The 25,714-nt window shown below is 41.9% G+C and overlaps 1 protein-coding gene across 4 annotated transcripts in view; it reads right to left on the reverse strand.

Annotated features, from left to right (window-relative positions):
- Positions 1-252: 252 nt before the first annotated feature.
- The window catches only part of PRIMA1 (proline rich membrane anchor 1), a 51,581-nt gene continuing 26,119 nt past the window's right edge, over positions 253-25,714 (reverse strand). For 2 of the 4 annotated variants that reach the window (XM_054068501.1, XM_054068502.1), the window contains exons 4-5: positions 23,426-23,555; positions 253-4,681 (exon numbers count right to left, since the gene is read on the reverse strand). In XM_054068501.1, coding sequence (XP_053924476.1) covers positions 4,582-4,681; positions 23,426-23,555 — 230 coding nt within the window. In that variant the 3' untranslated portion in view covers positions 253-4,581. Of the gene's footprint in view, positions 4,682-7,586; positions 7,761-16,400; positions 16,723-23,425; positions 23,556-25,714 lie in introns of those variants that run through there. The other 2 variants (XM_054068503.1, XM_054068505.1) reach the window with 2 other exon arrangements.

Here is a 25,714-nt window from a genome sequence, read left to right on the forward strand (position 1 = left end):
AGCGCACATATTTGGGACTAAAACTGCAGGGTTAGGAGAGACAGAAAGGATGCAGCTGGACACAGGCATAAGCAGCAACCTTGAGCTTCCCCACAACTGGACCGAAGAATGTGCAGGTACGCAGGGTTAATTTGAGAAGTAAGAGAAGTGCAGCCATGGCACTGCAGCCATTCCTCCGTTCAGCATTTCTCTTCAACTGGTAGACTATGCTCTCAACTACATAACCGACAGGACACAGGGAACTTTTTACAAGTACATTTTTATTTAAAATAAAAATTAGTTATGGTGCCTTTTTAAAATAGGGTACTGCACAATCTGTATATGCAACACAGTTTTTGGTACGGAACATATTTATTGAGCAATATCCTTAAATACTAAATATACATTAATGGCTTGTTTGAGAAACATGACAACATTAATTCTGATATTTTTTCTCTTTAGTGATTTAACCACTGATACAGATTTCCTATAAACAATATTCGTTTTCATCTGTAGATGTGGTACACAGTCAAGAAGGCAGATCTTAGAATATTTACATTCATGCATTGATTTAAACACACTATTTTGCAGTTTAAAATAATTCATTTTTGTTTGTACAGGTGCAGGGAGTATGGTAAATACATATCTACCATAGGCCTGATTCTCCATTGCTTGGCAGCATCTATGGTCATGACCTGGTTGGAGTAGGAGGCCCACACTCGCTTGACATGCTGTGACCATATGGCATGCAAGACTGGACAATTAGGTCTCTGTATAGATATATATCAATATATTTATAATCTTATACTTAGTAGAACTCTCCTCTTTCCTTCTGTCACTGTTTTTGCAGCATCTATCCAAGGTAGAGATGCCTTCCTGGTCATACCACTGTGTCAGGTCAGAGCCAGGAAGGATGGCAGAGCTGGGACTTCAGCTCCACCTTCTTGGCACTGCTGAGGACTGAGGAAGCTCAACACTTTGCAGCTCAGGCTCTTAAAGTGCATTGCCTGCTTGCGTCTGCTAGTCGTGATCCTAGGGAAGAAATTTTGAGTTGATGCTGTCCCGCAGACTGAACACAGCAGTTTTCTGAGTCTGTCTGGTGGTGGTGGAGAGGTCAGAGCAGAGCAGTTAACTTCTGCGTAGAAATTGGCCACCTTTTAAGCTGCGGGGGGGTCTGGCTATTTTGTGAACAGAGCTATGCATGGCCTTTCCACATCTGACATTTTGGTGGCTAAAACCAAACTCAAAATGCTTGTAAAACTGTACTTTGGATTATCAGTTCCCCAGATCCAGGGTCACTGCTTAGTGCAGCCCTTATCCATCAAGCCTATTTCTTTCCCTTTGCATTTAATTATATTATAATAAGGAAGCCTCTTTCATAAAAGCTTTGCAAGTAGTCTGTAGATACTAAATGCAACCTTAAACCACACCAGCAAACATCAGAAATCATTCCTCAATGGCACCATCTTTCTAGCCTCTCTTTTCTAAAGACCTAAATCTGCTTCCAGTATACTTCTCCAAGTACCTTTCTGAAGATCAACTTAAATTTGTAGTCAACTGTACTTAGACAGGAATCTAAAGGCAACACTACCCTGTGCAGATTTTCCCACCTCTCTCTGCCGTGTAGCTGTGCAAGAGCTGTGAGCAAAGACTCTGGACAAGCAGAGAAGCAGCTCTCAGCCTGTCTGCTGCTGCCCCTCTTCTGTGGCCAATGGATTAAAAAAGCACACTGGGGAATGTTTGATTCTGGAATAATCATGGTGATGCATCCAAATACATTTATTTAATATTAGCATGTTGGAGATAATGATAATGTCTATCTGCTTATGCAAATAGGATACATCTATATCTTTGAAAATACTGCCACAGAGCTGGTAAGTATTTTTGTCTTGATTATATAGATGCGTAAATTGAGGCACAGAGAGGCAAAATTACTTTCTAGTAAACAGCGGATCAGCGGCAGAGTTGAAAGTATATCCCAGTCCTTGCATGCTGCTCCTTGAAATGTCCTGTCTCTCCAACTCTCCATGTAGTTTTTAATGCTTATGTTCCACTGAAGAGACCTCAGGGGCCTAGGGTTGGTTTGCTTGTGGGTTATGTCATGTAACAGAGTTATCTCTCAGTGAGACATTTTACCATTGACATCACTGAAAATCAGACAGTGTCTGGTGACCATTTTTTTAGATCTCTTCTTGCAAAATCAGACACATTTGGATGGAAATAATGAGCTGCAAATCCCTTTCGTGATTTTGGTCTAACAGAACGTGCCTTTAAAGCTGTATGAGAATATAAATAAAATCAACACCCTTTAGGAGAAAGTGCTAATCCTGAGCCCATATCATGCTAAACTCATCTGTATTCATATTTTACACTCTCAGCTAAACATGCAATCAGTCTCAAACTATGGCACATTTAGGCAGAAACAACTGGAGTAAAAAAAAAGGCAAACATAGGTAACTACACCAAAATAAAAGTTATAGCTTAAAAAATAGTCTAGAAATATACTTGCAATATTTTTATTATAGCATTTAGAGGCTAAGCGTTTTAGGCAATCAACATTTGGGATACTAGACTCAAAGTGTAAATTCTGTCATTTTAATCCCACTTTGGATCTAAGAACATATCACTGTGTCTTGTGCAAGCACACAACATGAATATGGCAGGAAATTATTGTACTCTTGGGCAAAGGCTTACTTATTCCCTTTCACTTTTGTAATTGCATTCACTGCTCAATAATTCTACCCTTTAAAAATAATTTTATGTACCTAAACTTCTACATAGTGATGACAGGCTAAACAGCTAAATGAGTAACTCTATAAATTCCTCAACAGCAGTATATAGCAGCATTTCATTTTACCATTGAAAAGATACTTATATTTACATACACCCCATTGTTCTAAAGGTAATAGAAAACTAGAGATGGGCCTGAGCTGGAACTGCTGATGTGAACATCCCAGAACTTCTTTGGGAAGGCCTGCAGAACATCATCTTCATCTACCATCAGCCCAAACTCTACATCCCGGTGACAGACCAACCACAGACAGGAATGTGTTCAAAATCAAAGTCTTGACTTCTGCGGTTCAGGCACATCTTTACACAAAACAAAGCATTGGTGTGTTCCAGTACAGAGGGACATGACACCTGGGGCGCAGCCACATCCCGGAGCGAGACTGGGTCGGTGCCTGGGAGTTACTCACAGACATGGAGACCAAGTGGTTCTGAAGCTTGATGTCCAGCCAAGGGCTGAAATTTGTCTTGCACTACATCACTACTTTCAGCACAGAGGTAAATGGAGACATACACGTGGAGGTGTGATATGAAGGGAAGTTTTCAGGAAAGTGGGGAAAGACCAACGCCTCAGCTACTCTCATCACCTTTATCCTAAGGGTTACTTACTGAGTCTAACCTGAGATCTTATGTGAAATGAATTTGGGTGGATACAGCTTTGCTTTATGTAGTCTGCAATCCACATCACAGAAAGTACGACACTAAACTGTTATGCTGAATTTGGCACGATTGGTAGTCTCTGCCCAGGAGAAGCAGAGATTGAGTTAACGTGGGCACAACCAGCTTACCAGACCCTCAAAAGTGGGTCCTCCAAGCCAGACCTACAACGTCCTTGGTGGATCAGTCAGGAAACGTGACACTTACAGGAAGCAGCACTAATCAGTGAATGAAGAGGACTTCAAAGGGCTTCTAGTCCTTTCAACACAATCTTGTCCAAATACTCACAACAAGATGTAAACCAACATCTTTCCTGTAGGGGTTTCCCTGGGGAATCAGCATGATGCAAATATAAACAATTTCACAAAAGAAGAACTTTTAAAAAAATAAAAGTGTGATGCAAAAAAAATAGGCTGATTATGAAGTAATAATGTTTAAAGCACCTCTTAATAATATCTCTCTTTCAACAGCAATACTAATTGCTGAAATCTGACATTTTGATTTCTTTTGCCTGAAAAGTCCTTAGCCATGGAAATTGCATAGTCACTAGACCACAGATGAATTTCCTAGGTTAAGTCACAAGTTCATGCAATTTTTGGTTGCTTGATGGCTTAACAGAAACCTTTTTTCCCTTTTTAATAATGAAATAATAAGAATGATAAGAATGAAGTATAAGTGTAAAAAAACCTGCACAGGCTGGAGAAGCACATAGCTGACAGCTCCACCTGTGACCCTCAGACCCATTTCTAATAAGCTGCTGCCACTCTGGTATATCACTTTCTCCTTGAAAGATCCCATTTAAGCAGCTTTTTTTGCAGACACTCAATTCAAACTGAGAAGTAGAGGGGAAGAAAGGAGGAAGAAGAAGCGGGAGGCATCATGACATTGCTTTCACAAGTTGCAGCATGCAATGCTTATGCCTTTGTGAGACCTTTTCTCCGGTCAGCCCGGGTGGGCAAGTTTATCCTCCCTTGGAGAAGCAGCAAGCCTGAAGAGCAGCCTGCTTTTCTCTTCTGAATCACTGATGCGTGCACTATTTCTGAAATGAAGTCCTTGGACACAGCGCTCCTTTCGTTGCCTTATTTCACCCACCTTGCATGCTCCATGTGTGTGCTTTGAAAGTTTACCACCTCCTGTGCCTCAGCAGGGTTTCGGGGATTATACAACCGCATTGTTATCAACTGTTTTGTTGTTTTGGGAGGAGGTCATTGCATATTCAGCTCGACTGGTTCCGTTCTCTTCTTTTCTCATTGGTTTCCTTGGGTGATCCCAGGTTTGGTGATGTACAGGCAGGGTGGGGGGAGAAGAAAGGAAAGAGATAAACATCTTTTTCGAAAGGTTGAAAGCAAGGACATGTAATGTGCATCATAACACTGAACTTTTCCTTTCTATTTTTGCTTTCTGAACACAGGTCAGACCAGCAATTAAATTTTGTCAAGCCTCATGATACACTTGGAAGATGAGGGATCTGGTCCTAAGGCCTGTTGGTCTCCTCTGTGCTAGTCCGTATATAGAAGGAGTGCCCTCCACCATCACCTTCATCCCTGGAATGAACACTTGAGTGCTAGGTCAGGCTCTGCCTTAATGCAGTCCTGGGCTTCTCTCCTCAAAGTGCAACATCATTCCAACTGGCATGATGACATGTCCACTGAGGATCCAACTCACTCACCAGTCATCATAGCAACACCATGTTTGGTCCCTAGGAGAGGACTCATCTGACCAGTGTAGATATGTACACCTGCAGTGACTACCCCTGACTACCTCCACAGTCAATGGAGAGAAACAGGTACTTTTAAAACACAGTTCAGTACAGCTTAAAGTGAATACTCCAAATATGTCAGATGCTTTGTGCCCAAGGCATTTGTGTTTCTCTGCATTGTCTGCGCAGGAAGGCTAGTTTACTAGTTCAGACACAGATGTCCATGTTCCAGATGTCTGAGTTAGTGACTGAAACACCTGATTTAGTGCCTGCTGATCTACCAAGGCCCACGCACCAACCACCGAAGCATGCCCTTTTCATTCTGTTTGGTGGCCATCGGCACCATTTGGTAACACTGGCCAGGACCACCGATGCTAACTGTGAGGCAATTCAGGAAAAACCCAGCAAGTGCAGAAATCTAACAAACACCTGCACATCAAGGAACATAATAATCTTATTTGTAATATTAAAGTGACTGTGCAAAGGCAGAACTGAGCATAAGAAGTCCTGTAACAGAACATGTTACATCATGTGTTTCCTTCACAAGTTCTTTCCTCAAAAGTGGTGTGACCTTTATTTAAAGCTGAAGCTGTACAAGTAGGAGGAGGAAAAAGCTTCATGCTTGCCACACAGGTATTTCAGACATTAGTGCTTTCACTTTAAGTTGCTTCTAAGTGCAAAAAGAGGATCAGATAAACAAATGTAATACAACAGTTTGTGCACTATTGTTCTTGACACAATTTAATAAAACAAATGACAATTAATAAAAAAACAGATAATGACACTGAATTTCAGCAAAGTATTAGTGAAAGATTTATGGAGAATGATTACAGGAAGATGAGTGTGTTTTGCTTGTAATCTCAAAGAAAATACTTTTGACTGTGCTACCTTATGCGGCTCTTTAGCTTGTAGGAGTTAAGGCTTGTTAGTATTAGCCAGAATTCTAGCTGTATAAAGAATGGAAATGGAAGGGAAGGGGAAACTAAGAGCTTGGCTGAACCCTTTTTCAGCCATTAACATGCTGTGCCTGTCTGCATCTGGCACGGCTCTGTCTTTCGTGACATTCTAAAGCATTCATCCACCCAGCCACATCCCTGACAAGAAGAATGAAGAATCTGATGGCAATACTTCTCTTATTTTTTCTTGGGCAGGAAAAATTGTGTGGCTGTCTTTAAACATCTCTGCTGCTTTCAAAAAATATTGCCCCAGCTCCTAGTTCCAACCCTGAGTCAGCTCTATTAAAAGTCAAAAAAATGAAGACATTTTGCCCACTTCTATTTGCTACCTGTTTGCTTCCTGTTTTCCCCCCTCTTTTTTTGTTTTGGTCTCCTATGCGCTTCTGCACCTCTCCAGTTCCATTTTCTTTCCCTGTCTGGCTTTCCTGTTCTTTCATGTTAAAAAAAGTCTTCCTCTCATTTTTATCTATGTTTTTCTTTTTTCTAGAAGCGATTTCAAGACCAACTTCTTCAGTCCTCCTGAAACTCTTTTTCCTTTCCTGCCCCTTTTTTTGCTTCAGTTTCTCTTCCCATGAGCAGTCATTTGCTCTTTCCCCTCCCAGTCTGGTCTCCCTGTGCAGACCCAGGAGGTTTGGAGGCTCTCCTCTGATGTCGAGACCTCTCTGGAGACACTGTTGGAGAGGCTGCCAGTGATATTACCCCACTAGCACTACCATGCATTGGAAGCATATTTTTTGATAGCCTGCAAATAATGGAACAGAGACTTTATCAGGGTTCTGCTTCTGCCTTATGGACTGCTCAGAGCTACTGTTAGCAAAACAGAGCAACTGTTTTCTTGGGTCTCAGTGAAATGGCTATTGGAGCAATTTATGTATTTATTTGTTCATGGCAGACACAAAAGTTCAGGCTCGGAGAATGGTCTGTTTAACTCCTTCACCTCCTTCACTCAATTTGTTTCCAAAAGCATGTCCGGCATGGATTTGGAATTAAACTTGCCTCGGTTACGCCATTTAAATGCCTGGCTAGACAGACCTGTATGCTCTTGTCACAGAGATTAAAATCGACCTATATATTTAGATATGCAAAATCCTTTTGGCCTTCTTTTGATTTTTCAACTGCCTTTTAGCACTAGGGCACCAGGTCTTTTTGTGCCATTAGCTCCCTGTGTCACTAGTGCTTTTTTTACCTCAAATTTCACCCAGTGTTGAGACCCAAGCATGCAAGTTTTCCTCTTACACACCAAGGGGAGCCCTTTTATGCTATTTTCTGCCCGATAAGCTAGGTTATGCCTGATTTTCCTACATGTAATACTCCAAGACCCCTTTCTGCTGAAGTGCTATGACCCTGCAGTTATGCATTTCCATTCCAGGGTTGCTCTTCACTAGTGAAAGCGATGTTTCAAATTAGTGAGGGAATGAGTAGGGAACTGCTCATATCTGTGACATACTCACTTGGTGGCAGGTGAAACAGGCTGTTTGCTAACAAGCGGTTTGCATTGCTTTACAGTATGATTTACAAATCATTGTGCTTTGATGTTTAGCAAACAAATTGGTGCAGTCTTCATGCCAAACATCTGTGAATGAAAGGTACATGCAACTCTGTACAGCTTAGTACACGCCTGAAATGATGCATCAGGGTCCATAATGACCTCTCCACCATGCACGCATTAATTTGCACGTGTCCTAAAATCAAGAAAGCATCAGCCATTTAATAGTGTATTTCACATAGCAAGCTTCAATTTCAGATGATGTTCTGATGACATTATAGATCTTATTTATCAATGATATTCATATTGGCTTGTACCAGTTCTCTGCAGAGTCCTGTGTAAAGGTCAATGTAACGATGCACAGTCAAACATAAATTATATTTTTTGTCCTTAGAAACTATTTCTTAGAAGAGACACAGATTTTGGCCCTTGATCATGTCTAGTCATGAAATTCAGTTGGCAAATTTGACAAAACCCTCCCTGTCAGCTTTGGCTGCTGAGTGTAAATTTGGCATATAACTACTCTCTGTAAGGCAGTTGTGTGGTAGAGTACTAGGGCAGGGTTTCACCTCATATCTCATTTGTATACACTTAAGAAAAATCTCTCTATATGACTTTTCAGACAAAATAAAGCAAAAGCTGAGCAGACTATTAATTTAATCAGGACTTCGTTATGCCTCATTACTTTTAGGCTTTTTGAAGCTTTGAGGAAAATAAGACCACCTAGAAACGGGAATAGAAGTTTTGTCCAGAAAAGTAAAAGGCAACAGATTTTAAAAGGCACAACTCAGTCTCTATGCTTATACTCTTCAAGGTACTTTGTGCTTGAAAGAATGAGAGTTAAGAATAAAACTTGATTTCATAAGAGAAGCCTGAGCATTGTGAGCCTACCTCCATAGTGATGTTTCTGCTGAGTGCCAGTGCTCCCCGGCCAGCACCTGGGAAGGCTGGGCCCTGGAAAAACCCAGCCAAGCTATGAGGGGGTGACCTTGGCTGGCAACAGAGAAATTAACAGATCTTAAATTCTCTTCCTTTTGGGGCTCCCATACTGGAATCAGCACTGCCAGGAGATGCCTGCCTCCGTGTGGTATTTGCAACCCTGCATTATCCTCTGAGGGAAACACCTATCCCATGTCTTAGAAAACACAAATAGTGTGTCATGCTTCTTCTAAAATGCAACTAGAGGAGGGAAAGCTGCTTTTCCCTCCACGCTATGTGCTGGAGAAGATGTCCAGGGCTCGGAAGAATACGGTGCAACTCCATTCTTTCCCGAGCATTGGTACAAAATTGTAAATTGTAGTTAAAAGGCACCCGCAAAATTATATAAATATAAAAGATTTCATGGAATGGGTATCAGTATCAACTGATAAAAAATTTTATCAGCAGTGAGGTTTCTCTGTACTGCCTTGCACAGCTGTACCTGTTCCAATGCACAAGGTACCCGTGCCAAAAACTGTTTCGTGTTTTCAATTCTTCTCATGAAGGTGCTTGTAGTAAAACACAAAGAACTTGTCTCTCCTCTCAAAGTAGTTTGATTACAAAGCAGCTCCTAACTTGAACAAAGCTGCTACCAAGCTTTGTGGGCAGCCCCACCTCTGCATGTCACAGCATGGGGCTGTGCTATGAGGAAAGAAAAGCAGCCAGCGAGCTGGTCTGCTGGCAAGCGTCACCGCAGCTTGCCCACCCCTCCTGTGTTGGTAGTGGCTGGCGCCAGGGTCATGTCTGCACCCACCGATCCCTGGGGCAAAGCAGCAGAAGGGAAGAGGCAAATCAGAAAGCTGAAGATGTATTGCTTATATGTGCAACGACTTCAAAGCTCTTCTCCAGACCCATAAATATTTCATTAGCTATCAACACATAAAAATTAATGATTTCCAATAAAACTGGGTCTCACATGACACACCCATTTGCTTCACAGGACTGGTCTACCCTCATGTGCCCCCAGTGCACAGCAAAAATATCAAAGCTATCTATATACCAGTAAAGATCCAACGGCAGCAGCATCTTCCTGGATTACAAAAGTTGGCCAAGAAACAGGGTAAATACCTGGTGGGTATATTTTCACTCAGCTTCATCTCCTGGGCTAGGATGCTAGCAGTACACGTGGTAGCTATGTTTAGAGCTCTTCGCTAGATTTCACTGCTGGAAGCCCAGACAAGATGATGTGTGGGCTACAGTCACACTTCAAAATCATCCTTATTTAGCAGATACAGGATAGGAATGGATGAATAAGTTTTGTAATGTCATTTAATTACTAGACCACCTCTCCCAGTAACCTTAATGCTTATAAGATCATAAAGAACATGAATAGGGGCTGTTTACATCTCAGTACTGGGGGCATTCATCAAACAGCCATTTGATTCATGCTGGCCATCAGCCATCAGAGGTGAATCAGTTTCCGTGACACCAGCTGGTGGGAAGAAATGAACCTGCTTTCTAAGACTGGTTTGTGAACATGATCCCTGCTAGAGGGGCTCAGTGCACTGATAATAGCTGCTTTTCGGGACACAGCCATCAAATTTGTGTGCAGCTGCCCACCATGAGCTTTGCCTAAAGACTAACCTGGGCTGACCAGCCTTGTACTACAGCCCAGACATACGGGGCTCATGTTAAAGAAGGACATTTCTCTCAAGATAGTTTTCAGAGTAATGGAAAGAGAACCACACTCTGGCTTCTCCTTTGACTGTCTCAGAGGGACCAGAAAAATTCAATCTGGCTATTTTTTATTTGACAATATAAAGACAGAAATAAAAGAAGAAAACCTAATAATGAAAATTCTCAGAAATCTTAGTTTTAATCTATTAAATTAGTTAACAGCCATATGTGGACCATCTATCTATCCAGAAAACAAGCAGCACACTATTCATGCCTCATAGAAAGAGGTTACTGGCTCAACTACCTCCCACGTATAAAGCAAATGTTTTACAGTTATAATAAAAAGCAGCTCCATCTGGACAGCTTTCAGCAATGCACTCACTACTGTTCAGTGTTTGTCAAGGACCAATGTTCAATACTTTCAATCTCCCAACGCTTTTTACATGCATTCCCTGTATGTCCATTTTTGGTCTGGTAAGTTAGCCAGTCCAGCATCTAAAGGACAAATAAACAGTTTTGCCCCAGTGTTTATTACTTATTACTTCAATAGGTGATGTTTTTGACTTACTCTTCCAAACTAGAAAGTCCAGGTAACCTGGATGACATCACCTGCACTGTTTGGAGGGACTACGTACATTGGTGACTTCCAGTTCTGGACATTTGATGGAGGTCTCCTCCCTCAGGGGAAAAAAAAAAAAAAAGAAAAGAGATGCCTTTTGTGAATCAGAAGGCTGTTCTGTTCTTTCCCTAGAGACTTTTGAGTACTTAACTCTTAGCCAAACAACTAGTGGTCAGCTGATAAATAAGATTTTCATGAGAAAGTAGGCATACAATTTTGAACATCTTCAGATCTTTTCTGTTTCTCTCAGAGAGAAGGGGAGAGGATCTGGACAAGGGCACAGTGCTAGGACAATTATGCAAAATGGGAAAATCTTTTCATAGCACTGCAAGTTATGTCGTATCAATGAGCTTTGACCTAGCCCCAAGACTCCATCTCCTAAGAAGACTTTCTTCTTTTCTGGCTGTTCACGTGAGCCTTTTCAAACCTGCAATTTATGGCTAATCGAACTCTCCCTCACAGTCATTTTCAGCTGATCAGTTTCTGGAGTACATTTAAGCAAGATCTGCAGCCGTGTGGGCTATTTCTGTTTTGGGGTGTTCCACACTTCCCTGTGATAGTCCAATCTGTGCATGGATTGAAGATCCAGCCTTTGCTGAGCACTTCTCTCAGAGAAAATAATTCCATACAGAGCTGCTCTGCAGCCATTCATCAGCACTTAGAGGTTTCCTGCGTTGATGCACATGGGCTGCAAAATGTGGTGCGCAGATGTCTTTCTGCAGAAGTGCATCTATCCCAGCCCGCTGAAGTCGCTCTGGGCATATCCGAAGGGACGATTTGGTCTGTTCAGATTGCGAGTAATTGCAATAGATTGCTGAGCCACACGTGAAATTTAAGAAGTGGAGTTCAGTCTTCATTTATTTTCAGCAGTGCAAAGTCAGAGTAATTCTACAGACTTTGGTGGACTTGAAGAGGATTTGTTCTGATGTTACAGAGGAAGATCTGTCCCTGGAGACTAAGGTGAGGCAATCACATTTCTTACTAGGTCTTCAATTAAGCTAGCTTCAGAATTACTACCCCTACACAAAACCAATCTTAAGGAAGAGAAGCAGCTCCATTATAAGGATACTGAGCTATTAAATTACGTAACTGACAAAAGTACTTCCACTGACCCCTCACATTACAAGCCATTCTTTGCATTCCCTATAATGTTCTTTAAAATATTTTATTGACTGGAGGGATATTACAGCTGATGTTATCAATTGGGTGTTCATAGTGCAGAATACTTCATCGATATGTTTTGATGACAAAAGGAAAAAAATGAATGTGCCTTGCGTGAAAAATTGAGCTCACATTGCCAGCCTTTCAGCCTGGCAAAAAGCCACTAAATGAAAAAAAAAAAAAAAAGAAAAAAAGAAAGGAGACTAAGATATTAAATGCACGTAATGAAGGCATCCCTGCTTCTAACAAAGTCAAAACATGCCTGGAGGATGACCATGGCCATGCCTGGCAGTGTGCTACATGCTGGCAGTGACCTTTTGGGATGAGCTGGGTGCACTCCTGTTCCTCAAAGTCCTGTCCTGCCACAGAGCTGTGCAGGCAGGTAAGGTACATTCATGAAGCTCAGTTCATGGTGTACCATGCTCTGCCAAGCAATGCAGAAACAGCCTGGGATTGCCAATTAATATGTAGCTCTCAGACATATGGGATTATAAGTAGCTCTATTGCATTAGCCAGTATTTGTCTTAACAAGCCCATAATTTAAAGAAAGAAGCCAGCTCAAATTTCTATCATAATTTCTTCTGGAAGACAACAAACGAGCTTGAAAAATCTAGTGTAATGAAAAGAGGGAATGGGATTGGTCTCCAGGAACACCAGGAAAGGAAGAGCATTTGAATGGAAGAAATGGGAAGCAAACATGGATAAATTTAGACTAGAGATGCAAACAAAGTTCTCAGAAGAATAACAGTTTGAATTGGGACTGCTGGAGGAGGTGAAATGGAGAGAGGGAAAACTGCACAGCTGCAAGAAGACAACTAATATGTTTATGAAAAGGATTAAATGCCCACGATACTGGGGACAGACAGGGTGACTCAAGGTTCTTGTTTGAGTCCTGTATTACTAAGATGTCTAAGCTGCCACTTTGAAGAATCAAAGAAGGAATACTGACTGCTTCAAGGAACTGAAACAATCAATGTTACAGGAGAAATCATTTCATTGAACTTCAGGTGCCACCAGATTTTCCCTTGATTCTCAGTGATCAAGGCAATACCGATAGTCAGAGCTGGACATGGGGTATGTTGCCTTACTGGGGATCCCAAACTTGGGTGATGGCTGGGAATAGCTAACCGCTGGATAATGGAGGCAGCACACTACCCTATCTTGCTTTTTTTTTTTTTGGAAAAGGCCTTTGAGATCATCAGTGAACAGGTATGGAGGGACTTGATGATCTCAAAGGCCTTTTCAAAAAAAAAAAGCAAGGTAGGGTAGTGTGCTGCCTCCATTATCCAGCGGTTAGCTATTCCCAGCCATGAAAACATGATCCATGAAACCATGTCCCTGAGCACCTCGTCTATCCATCTTTTAAATACCTCCAGGGATAGTGACTCAACCACCTCCCTGGGCAGCCTCTGCCAGTGCCTGATAACTCTTTCAGAGAAGACATTTTTTCTGATATCTAATCTGAACCTTCCCTGGTGCAACTTGAGGACATTTCTTCTCATCCTATCACTAGTTAATGGCTAGAAGAATGCCCACCTCTCTACAAACTCCTTTCAGGCAGTTGTAGACAGTGATGAGGTCTCCCCTCAGCCTCCTTTCCTCCAGGCTAAACGACCCCATCTCCCTCAGCTGCTTTTCGTAAGACTTGTTCTCCAGCCCCTTCAAGCAGCTTCATGCCCTTCCCTGGACACACCCCAGGACCTCAACGTCTTTCTTGTAGTGAGGGGCCCACAACTGAACACAGTATTTGAGGTACAGCTTCAACGATGCCAAGTACGGGGGCAGAATCATTTTCCTGGTCCTGCTGGCCACACTATTTTTGATACAAGCCAGGACGCCAGTGGCCTTCTTGGCCACTTGGGCACACTGCTGTCTCATATTCATCCAGCTGTTAACCAGCACCCTCAGGTCCTTCTCTGCCAGGCACGAAGGCAACAAACCCTTCTCTGCTTATCTTCCACTCAGTAATACAAATCCACTAGTGGATGCCCAAACTGAGATCTTTCTCTTAGTCTTTTAGCTGTCTCCATTCTTTCTGGAACAGATTGAACAACACCTATCATGACTCAATGGTTTCTATCTCAAAGCACTTAACATTAATTAGGGAATCTGTAGAAACATGCTTTTCAAGTGCCCAATTGTACTAATCCTGATCAATACCATTATAGAAATGCCTTTAATTGAAGACTGTGTGCAACACAAACAAATGCAAAGAGCTGAGAAGAAATCTAAAACTTGCAAACTGAACTGACATTTGCAACTGACTTTTGCAAGTATCTAGATCACTTTGCTTTTGAGGTAATCTGACTCTGCCATCAACTACAGTAAGACCACTGATTTCCAAGCAGCTGCTTTTGACTTTCTCCACATACAAAGAAGAGAGCCAGACCATGCTCTTTGCAGGATAAATGCAAACCCACCATAAGCAGATTGCACAGGGTTGTCCCAGCCTTCCCTTACTCTAGATGTTCAACAGGGCAAGTCCCTAGAGAGGCACAGCAACTAGCAAGTCCTGCACACCTTGACATCTACACAAAGATTTGGTTTTGTGCAGTTTGGGAGCGAAGTGGCTTTGAACAATTTTAACTGGGGACAAAATGACTGAGGAAATGCCCCCAGTCATTGCTACTTAGGAAACTGTTTCAGATGGACAAACCAGAAGCACTGTTCTCCAGCCCAGACATGCTGGAGAAGGTAGCCACATGCCTTCTGATGGAGGGGACACAGGGGTCAGAGGGAAGCGGCAGAGCAAGACCACTCCAGAAGATGCCATCTTCTCCCACGTTAAGCTCTGCCCACACTGATCCACTGCATGTCTCACCTTCACAGCAAGGCTATCCTGAGCGGGGAGCTATGCGCTGCTTAGCAACCTGGGAGCATTATAAATACTTAGCAGTAAGTATGAGAGGTGCAAAGAAAGAAGGACAGAGTAGCAGAAATCAGACCTTGCAGCCACAAAAGTGGTGGCAGCACAGCTGCAAGCGGCTTGAGATTGGCTGCAGACAACCAATGTGCACCTGAGAAGCATTACAGTTCTGCACAGAGGACCCTGTCTGCACCCTTTCACCTCAGGCAGTGTGGCTGCATGGCAGCAAAGAGCAGAGTAAGGGAGGAGTGTGTATGATGTGACCCCTTTCAGAGTAGAGGGGACACCTGAAACCAGCTGGTGGGGACAAGCACCCCTGAACCTTCCTTTCTCAATATCTGCTCTCATCTGGGGCATGGAAAAGCTGAGATGTTGTTTGAACACCAAGTTGTGACTAATTAGACAAAAGTGTGAAACTAATGCGCATAAAGTACAGTGTGAAACAATGCTTCTGTGGTCAGATGCCTCATTACCTCTGGCTGAGATTCCCTGCACAGAAGGAAGTGCATCCAAGCGCAGCTCCTGCCATTCCCTGAGCTCTACTTTCCCACAGGGTTTCTGAACACAGAAGTCTAGGTTAGAGACAGGCATCAAAACCAAAGTCAGCAGAAGCCATGAATTAGAAGAGCCAAGAGTAGCCTCAAACCAAGGCCGCTAGCCAGAAGTGTGCTGAAAGGTCAGGCAGCAAGGGGGGTATCTTCTGTGTGGTCAGAGCTGGGGCAACGCAAGGGTGATGCGGGAACCAAAGCTCTGTGGCAAATAAAAAGGGAAGAGACTGGAGGGAAACAGGGCATGGACACAGGACTGAGACGTGCGCTGAACAGTCCTGAGCATCTTGAAGGTATTCATGTGTGTGTGATGGGTAGGGGATCAGCTAGTGCTTAGCTGCTCTGTGGACAGGTCTGGCTTCTTGTTATCCCGAGGCACAGCAGAGTGAGTCTGAGCAGCGCCTGCCTGGGGCAGCATGGGGCACATGTGTGAACTGTTGGGGCATTTCCACACTTTTTGGCTTTCTTGTTCTAAACTTCTGGGGTTTTAGAGGTCCTGTAATCCACTGTGTCTGCTGAACCCACCAGGAGCTGCAGTTGTTCAGCCACTGGAGAAATTGAGCTTTGCTGCTTTTACTCCAGATGCACTGCAAATACTTCGTGAAAAGGAAAAGGGGGAAATAAAGACACCCAACAGGTTCCTACGGGATTCTCATTGTGTAGAAGGAATTTCTGGGTGATACAGACCTGGAGTAACAGGTCTACACCCCCACATCACTCCCATGGGTACAATTTACTCTTGAGTCATAAAAAAAGATTGTCCAAGCTCTTCAAGGTGCTATTGATGGGTTCTTGCAGGCTCTACGAAACAGTCTGAAGCTCAGATATCCCAGATAATCAGGCCAAAAACTTTCTTCAACTGTACCTGCATACTGTGCGGGGTCCATCTAAGCCACAACTGGGTATTTTTCCAGCAAGGTCAGCCTGTCAGCTTATGAAAAATATGATTGGCTTAAAAATTAAATTAACTTGTAAGAAAACTTTATTTCTTTACCTTGTAGAATTTTGAATATGTCAGCATCTTGAGCTTAAAGTCAGTTTTTAGACTAGTACGTGAAAAGATCTGTGATCTCATATTTATTCAGATTACTTCAGAAGTTACGTCTTGAGGGAAAAAATTTAACAGAAAACTCATGATAAACCTGGCAACTCTCCTATATGTTTCAAAACTATAAGTACACACATATCTTCTAATTGTGCTGGTGTAAAGCAGGAATATTTTAACCAATACAATTAGACTGGCATAAGTATTATATTCCGGCAGGAGCCTGTGAAGTCCCCCTATGGCTATTACAGAGTTCCACTGAGGCAGTAATGGTACAATACTTTAATCTTTTGAAAGACTTCTGGTCTGATGTGGTACCTTCATCTGCAGTAGAAAAACAGAAAAACAGCAAGTTTGTTTCTGGTCATGTAAAAATGTAACTGATTACAGGATAGAACATAATGTTTTACAGGTTTCTGTTAGCGTCTTTGTCTATACATGACAAATTAAGAGTGTACGAGTGAAAAATGATCTGTAGGAGAGCATTCTGTGGAAGACTCGGACCACTTGTTTTATTCTAAAGTCTAAAGCCTCCTGAAGGCTTCTAGTGTTCCGTGTTATGGGAAACAGTGGGGCATTCTTTCTATTTATGACAGCAAACTTTCTCCCTAGTAGAATGTGACTTTGGTATAACTCAAAAGAGACAGAGAAATCCTGCCCTATAATAGCTATGAAAACATGATGTACTTACAAAAATCCCAGACCAACAACACTGAAAAGCAGATCCTCCCACTCATCCGACCAACATATACTGCACAGGCAACAGCAAGGCAAGCTTTCCTGCACAGCACTGCCCATGCAGCATGGCTCAGCCATCTCTCCAAATGTAAGCTTATTTTATCCACTTTATGCCTATCCTGTTGTTGATAAACATCAATGTTCAGCCAACAGAAAAGATAATCAGGCTACAGTGTGACTGTCTTTCCCTTGTTCTTCCAAAATATTGAAGTTTGTCTTTCTTTCATCTGTCCTCAGTGATATTCCCAGGTCTTCCTGATGAAGATCACATTCCCTTCTGAATGAGGGGGCTGACCACTTTTACAGCGCTGAACTGGTTTGACATCAGAGAACTGCATCAAAGCCACACAGATTCTGCCCCCACAGTCTCCGCACAAACAGTAATTTAAACCCAGCTTCTACACCAACTATGTCACTTTACCTCCTAAGTAACTACTGTTTTTCCAGCCCTCTGCTGAGAATTAAGGCACTATTTCAGTACAAATCCTTCTAATGTGTCAGGCAGAATAGAAGAGATTAACAATCTCGATGCACCTTGACCTGTCTGCCACCAGCCACTTCAAAGCAATTAAGTTTAAGACACTCTTCTGCCTTCTTTCCCCAAATGAAAAAGCACTGTTTTGTTGCAGTTCATACTGATTTTGGACTAGATTTTGTTCAGCCTTAGTGCTTCTCATAGGAGATGGCCATGTGGAGGACTACACAGTCCTTGCAATTTGGGGCAGTGAGTAGTACAAAACGGGATGGACAAGAGGGGTAGGGGCCATGGCCTACCGAGCAGGAGAGAAAACTCTGCACCTTGGGACACTCTTCCACACATACTGGCTCACCACAGCACCACATCCCACTTTCTACCCTCCTTATACGAGCCTCTGTGTTTTTCCCCAGCAAGCACCTGCCTCATTTTGTCAAACAAGATCAACTTTCTAAACCTGCTACTGAAACCAGACCTTGCAGTATGCAGGGTCCATAAATCATACACTAATGCTGAATACATAGAAAATATCTGAGCAATGAATTTTAAGACAGTTTAAATATAACCTGCCATTTTATTTTAGTACAATGTTTTCTTCCATTTAATTATTATCTGAATGTGAACTCAGCACCTATTTGAAGAAGTGCATATGTAGGCATATATGGTAGCTTTCTCTCACAAAACACCTACAAAACAGTGGCTTGACTAAGTTCGAATAGTGAGTAAAAGATACATCATATAAAACATTGCTATCATAGTCTGCTTTCTCTGCTGACTTAGAAAGAGGGCTCTTTGGCAGCAAACCCTGTGGTATACCTGAGAGCCTAAAATCCAGCGGAGCCAAGGAATCACCTAGGCACAACAGGCTGCTCATGGATCATCTCAGACCTTATGGATGTTCTGGAGATACCACATACAGTTTTTTCACATGTTCGTAAACCATTCAAAACACCCCCTGCCAGGCTGCATAGCTGGTGCATCAGCTGGCATACAGACTTGTATGCTCAGCCTTGCTTTCCCCTTTGAGGTTTGAGAGATGGCTCCAGTATCCTAATTTTATACTGGGAGCCAGGGATTTGTTTTTCCCTTTTATGTAAATACCTCATTCCCTCCACGGACACCGATACACCAGTGAGCTGCAGAAAAAAGGATTACATACTGCTGGTCCCTCTCTCTCCCATCTCAGTTGCTTATTTACCAAACAATTCCCATTAATCCTTTTTACTGTGTTTACTTCCCACTTTCCTCCAGTCTTAATGTCTTACTATTATTCAGGTGCCTGGAGATGTTAAAAAAAACCTTAAGAGACAACCACCTCCAGAGATGATTAAAATGAACTGATCTCCCCTGATTGTTTTTGAATCCACATGGATTCACACCAGATGAAGATTTGTTAGAGCTGCTGGCATTCACAGTGCACTTGTCCTAGTGTAGCCCACAAATCGTGTAATACCGAAATGATCCAGCTTCCTGCAGCCTGTGATAGTTTATGAATTATCCTTGGACCTCCTGCTTTTACTTCTTGGTGAGAGTCTTCCAGGGAAAGAATGACAGGTTTTTACAGACAGAGAGATGATAAAGAAATACCTGGAGGTATTGCAGATTTTGAACCAGTTATTCATCTGCTCATTCAGATTTGCTATGTGTTAGAGAAATCTCTGGTTGTAAGATCAGTTTCCTTATCCACGAAATGAGCAGAAAAGCCCCACTGCTTACAGCTGATCTGAGACCTTGCCAGTGAGTGATTAAGCTTGTCCCAGAAGCATGCAAATCAAAGACAGTGATTACTGCTAGCACTAAGTGCCTATCCTTTATTTTTCTCATGTGCCATGGAAAAGTTTCTTAAGAGAAAATTCATATTTTCAAAAGACAAAATACCCCCTGTCATGAAGACCAGTGAAAACAGCTGTTCCTCCACCTCTAAACCAAGGGTACTATCACCATGTGTGTAACTGTGCTGCACCACACCACAGTATCACGTGATCTCCTCTGGTGCTTGATCTATGCAGCAGCACAGATTTGTACCTGGTGTGCTGGTCATGCAGTGCCCAGCGCTGCAGACACTAGCATCACATACAGGAAATTTAGAAGCTGCTCTAAGAACCTTCAAAGAATTGCCCCATACGTATCTTCCTAAGAGTTTAGCCTGTGCAGCAGTTCTCTGAGTATTAAAGGTGGTTGACACATTTTGGTATTTGTCTCCTCATGGGCCACAGAGGTCAAATCCATCCACTGGAATGGATTTCAGCATTTCTTATGATCATTCCATATTCGGAGAACCTGAGTGTTTCCACGGGAGATGTAGGGACAGAGGTAGCAGCATGCTTGCCCAGTTCTGGTACTTGTACAAAGAAGCGCCAATCCACTAGTTTGTACTTTATCACAAAAAGCCTTAGTGCCTAAAATTGGTGATATGATGAAGTTTTAACTTTTACAAGAGAAAACAAACCATCCTGGGAGTAACAGTTTTTAAACACACTGAATAAAAATGCAGGTGTGTTATGATACCTTGAGGACAGTCACTCCCTCTCTTCCTGCTACAGAAAAGCAGACATGAGAGAATTTGTTTGGGTCTGCCCCTTGAAACCAGTAAATGAGATTTTAACTGAAGTACAATAGGATTTTTCTTTTTCTTTCTACTTAAAATTTGATTCTTATGAAAGTGTGGGATTAATACAACAGATCCAAGATCTGTGCAAATAAATCTCTGCCTGTACTTTTCTACTAAAACTTTTAACTCTTGCTACACCCCACAACCAGATGACTGCTGTTATTTCACTCTTCCGCATCTCTTCAGTGGATGTAGGTGACAGATTTGTCAGAGATGCTGCAATGACAGAGGTCCCAATTACAGGCGATGTGCAGGAAGGAGGGCCTGGGAGGAGGACTGCAGAGGAGAGCTGGTGGGATGGGGACACAAGAAAGGACAGGGCAGAGCATGGCTATGGGGCTGGAGACTGGGAACACACTGGAAGGACTCTTGGCTTCAGCATCACCCAGATTAATCCCCTTTCTCTAGCCACCTCTACCTCCCAGCAAAACATAGAATGAAGGATTTCTCAAACTAGCTAAGCCAATTCAGCTCAACAATACAAGATAATACTCTGTGTTGAAGGCAGAAATGTCTCTCTTGTGAAGCATCTCATCTTATTTCCCAACGTTAATCAATAGATAACTTTTACAGTGGATCAAGGGACCTAAACTACTGTGGAATGCTGCCAGGAACTTTAGGGAATTCTTTCAGCAGAGCTGTTTTAGGAAGGACTCATTGATGAAAAGAAATGCTCTAGTTACTGAGTAAAAGTATAATTAATAAGATTTTTTTTAATAGCTGTCCATCTCACTTCTAAGCAGTTTTCAGCTTAGCATTTATCAGCAGTGTGAATATCAACAATATGAAGATCTAAGAGGAAATTTCACTTTTCTCTGAGCCTAATGCCTGTTCAAGCAGATGACTTCTACGTTGATATTCACACTGTTGACAAATAATGCACATCTTCATCAAGTATCAGTACTATTCTTCATTGACACAAGCGTGAGACTGTTATGTGAACTCCCAAAGCCTTTTCAAGGTAGCTCTAAATTTGCCTGTTTAAATTCATTTTCTGTTTCCTCCCACCTACCAACATCAGAACAGATTTGAAGAGCAATTCTTTGCAAAGCACAAGTCGCCCTGGAGAGCTACTGCTCCTGTAGGTGTGTTTTACAGCGTTGGCAGAAAGCATTCACAATTTAGCACTGGGCAGACAAACACAACAGCTGTTTTTGAAACTAACACAACTTTTCATATGGAATTGGATGAATCCCTTATGAACAGCCAATGGCACATTAGGAACTACAAGTAAGAGGTTTTGCACTGTGATACCAGTCTGATTGGACTCCTATTTTGGTCCTCCATAGACGATTTTTTGAAAGCGCAGTCACTAGAGTGAAAGCTTTCCAGTTCCTCAAAACTAATAAGCATTCATTTTAGCTAAACGAGAATAGCAAACACACTTCTGTAAATTTGTTAAGAAATTAGACACAGACTTCTGCCTTCTTGCTTGAATTCTCCCTCTTTGATGCTCCAGACAACCACAAAAAATGTGCAATGTTCCACTATTGTGATATCCCTGCTGAGGCTCATCAAAAATATTCCAATTGCTTCGCACGCAGATAACATTTTTCATGAAAGGTATTTTAATTTCTTTTCTTTTCCCCTCTCCATCTCCCCCAAAAATGTCATTCACAAATCATGAAGTTGAAAATAACATCACTTAATCCAAGCTGCAATTCAGACGTCACTGCAGTATCTCATGAGAATTAAGGATTGCATATTGCATTCTCTAGCGCAGGCTGGGTCACCTGGCTATACTAACAGCTCCTGCCAAAGACTCCCACAGTGACACCACTAAGCCAGGACTTGGGATTGTTGTCAAGGCTGTACTGAAACCAACAGAGGAGAAAAGAAACTCCACCCATTGAAACATAGAATCCAACTCCCATGGTTTGGGTTGGAAGGGACCTTAAAGATTATCCAGTTCCAATCCACCTGCCATGGGCAGGGACACCTTTCACTAGATCAGGTTGCTCAAATCCTCATCCAACATGGCCTTAAGCACCTCCAGGGATCGGACATCCATGATTTCTCTGAACAACTTGTTCAAGTGCCTCACCAAAGTCACACTAAAAAATTTCTTCCTGATATCTAATCTACATCTTCCCTCTTCTAGCTTAAAACCGTTACTCCTTGTCCTATCACTACACTCCCTAGCTCTCTGGAGGGCTGCTGTAAGTTCTCACTAGAGTCTTCCCTAAGCTAAACAAGCCCAACTTTCTCAGCCTTTCCTCATACAGGAGGTGCTCCAGCCCTCTGATCATCCTCGTGGCCTCCTGTGGACTCACTCTAACAGATGAATGTCCTTCCTGTGCTGAGGACTCCAGGACTGAATACAGTACTCCAGGTGAGGTCTCACTAGGATAGAGTAGAGCGGGATATTCACCTCCCTCGACCTGCCCATTTAGGCTACAATTCCCACAAGTAACTTTGTTCTCTAAAGCAGTATTTTGGACTTTCAGAGTCTTCATGCAGAAATGTTCAAGTTTCAACTTTTCCCACCAGAAATATGAAATATTATTTAGGTGAAGAAATTATTCCCACTCCCATTTTCCTATGTAACTGAAGTCAATACTTTTTAACTACCAGAAGCCTGTAGACTGAGCTGAAATGGGTGTTACACATCATATTGTACATCGGCTTCACATAGGCTTTCATATTAAAAAGAGACAAGTTTTGAATTTGATTCTGAGGATGATAATTTTGAAGCAAGAATAAATTAGAAGTAGAGTCTCCAAATGCAAAACTACACATATTGCCCTAGAGTTTGAGTTAAAAGAGTCTGCATAAATTTGAAATGCTACAATTAGTAATGAGCCTGGGCCAAAACTCTGACATCTCACATGTAAAATCTGAATACTAGCAGAAGTGGATAGGATGGTGTTTCCTACCTCAACACTCGCCCAAGCCAAAGCTATCTATATTCTACAGCAACCTGCAGCCATTTGACTTCGAGAAAGTTTTTACTAATCTCAACATTGTGGCTCTGTCCAGTTTCCAGTTTTTCCCCTACTCATGTGACTGTGCATTGAACTGCACCCTTTACACAGGTAGGAAACAGTACATAAAGTGACTTTCCAGTGAAAACACACATTGACAATGGGATGCATTTTGCCTTTAGGATGCCTTTAAACAAAAAAAGGTGTCAGCCAAGTCTTGGGTCAACCTCTGTGGGGTTTGCATTGACCTAAGCACAGTAAAAGCATCTGGAGTCTTACCTTTTTATTGCTTTATAGCAAATGATGACAACTACGAAGAGGAACACTAGTGTGGCACAGCATACTGCAATGATAATAACCAGGCCTGGCCACCAGGTCTCTTCAGTGGGACAAAAGGTAGACTTGGGAGCTGTAAAAAGAGTGTGGAAAAAAATATATGAGTTCTCCAAAATTAACAGTGTATAAGCAGATACACTTCAGTCACCCATGCAATAGCACTGTGCCAGGGCCACAGACACATAGAAAGAGGTTATTTCACATTTAGGGGACAGGTTTTTTTTCCAAACAATCAACTTCTCTGTTTAGTATTAGGTATTCTTGTGATAGTCCCCAGATGACAAAGTTCTCTGAGTCAGTATTGTTCACAAACTGGTACTCAGAGTGAAGAAGAAAGCTCAGCTCTGTTACCTACGGGACACTTCTTCTCCCTTTGTATTTACCATCTTCCGATGCATCAGATCAGTTTTAGTGAGAGATGTTACGCTGATAGGGGTAGGCTTTCAAACCCCACTAGGAGAGGTTTACTGGGAAGCTGCAGCAGTGCCTACCAACTAGTATTGCAGCTACTATCATCGTAACCTTGGAGTGAGGAAGGGGAATTTCTTATAAAAGAACAGGAGTTTTATTACATTTATTAATTGCTTTTAGAAGACTATAGTTGACAAGCTTCTTTCCCATTGCAATGTCTTTGAATTTTAAGTCCAATAGTTAAGAAATGTTAACATTAAGAAATGTTAACTTCTTAAAATGTAAATAATTATTACTAAATTTGTTTTATTCGATTTAGGGCTATAACTGTCTATGCAACTACCAGTCAAGCAGTATTTTGCATCAGAAGGAACGGCGGTGGCATTTAGTTAAAACATTTTCCTTCAGAGCCACATTCCTCTTCCTATGCTTTGAGGGGACACATTTCTGAAGGATGGTGAGCAACAGACAATGTGATGAGCAGCACCGGTGTATTGCAGAGGGTGGAAGAGGCTCCTCATGCAGTGTGTGCAATCACATAAACTCCATGAGAATCTGGGTCATCTTAAAGGAAGTTTAATAATGAGTAATTCCATGGGCCTGACTAAATCTACATGTTCAGTTAATTAGGAAAGATAATTAAATATAGCAAAAGGCTTTTTTTTTTTTCTTTAAGTCTAATTATTTGATCCGATATGTTATATATTCTGGACTGCCTGTTACCCACCACAAATAGCTGCTCAAGTTAAATTTGTGACCACACTTGCATTATTTACTGTGATCTGACATCCCACGTACCTCCTGTATTTGATTGGGAAAAGACACACGCATACTCTGAGGTTAACACTCATTAGGTTAAATCCTGAAGTACAAAATTACAGAGAAAAGTGGGGGTTTTTTTTCAGTTGCATGAGAAGAATTGGCAACACACCCCCTAAGAAATCTGCATGAGCATCTTAGATTGCTAAGAAGCAATCAAAATAACAAAACCAGCACCCTGATAATTTATAGACAGTTCAGCATTTGGTGCCACATAAGAGGTTCTATCTTTCTCACACGCATCAGTCTTCAACACATGCTATCACTATGATCATACTTGTCTAGCAAATATTGTACATATATTGACTGTATGAGCAGAGGTTTTTTTTGTGTGAGTTTTTTTTTTGCTATGGGAGAGAAGAGTAAACCTGAAAAACTAAGTGATGTTCAGAGCTATTGGTTCCTCGCTCCTCTTTTGACACTGTCCACTCACAGACTACCTCAGCAACTGAGTTTCTACTTTATTACTATGACAGCTGCAGAAGTCAATTTTCAGTGGGTGATGGAACTATTTACTGTGTTGTGATAAAGCTAATGTTTTTAATATTCTCTGAAAATTTTTAATATTGTTATTTTCTAAGATTCTATAACAACTGGCCTTTCAAAGATGACAAAACATTTGCATGAACAAACAGGCAGTATCAGGGCCAACGTTACCCTCCTGGTATTGCCCTGACAAATGCAAAAGGTTGTAGTGAAATCAAAGGAAGCATGTCCATCAGCAGATGCCATGTAAAATTATAGCAGATTGTAAAAATGGGGCAAGTACAGCTATCCTTATCTAGTCCTTCTTCTTCAAAGGGAGGGTCAACCAAACCAGTTGTAAAGCAAAATGAGATGGTGAGACTGGGTTTCTCCTTGGCACCACAAAAGAGACTGACAAATGGCAGAGGCAGGGTATAAACAAGGCTTGTCACATACCTGTGCACCACTTGATCAGTTATCACAATACTTTTACATGGAGAATAAACACTGAAACACTCGCTGAAGAGTGAATATGCC

The sequence above is a fragment of the Cuculus canorus genome, chromosome 5 (assembly GCF_017976375.1).
Source record: "Cuculus canorus isolate bCucCan1 chromosome 5, bCucCan1.pri, whole genome shotgun sequence".
Classification (NCBI taxonomy): Eukaryota; Metazoa; Chordata; class Aves; order Cuculiformes; family Cuculidae; genus Cuculus; species Cuculus canorus.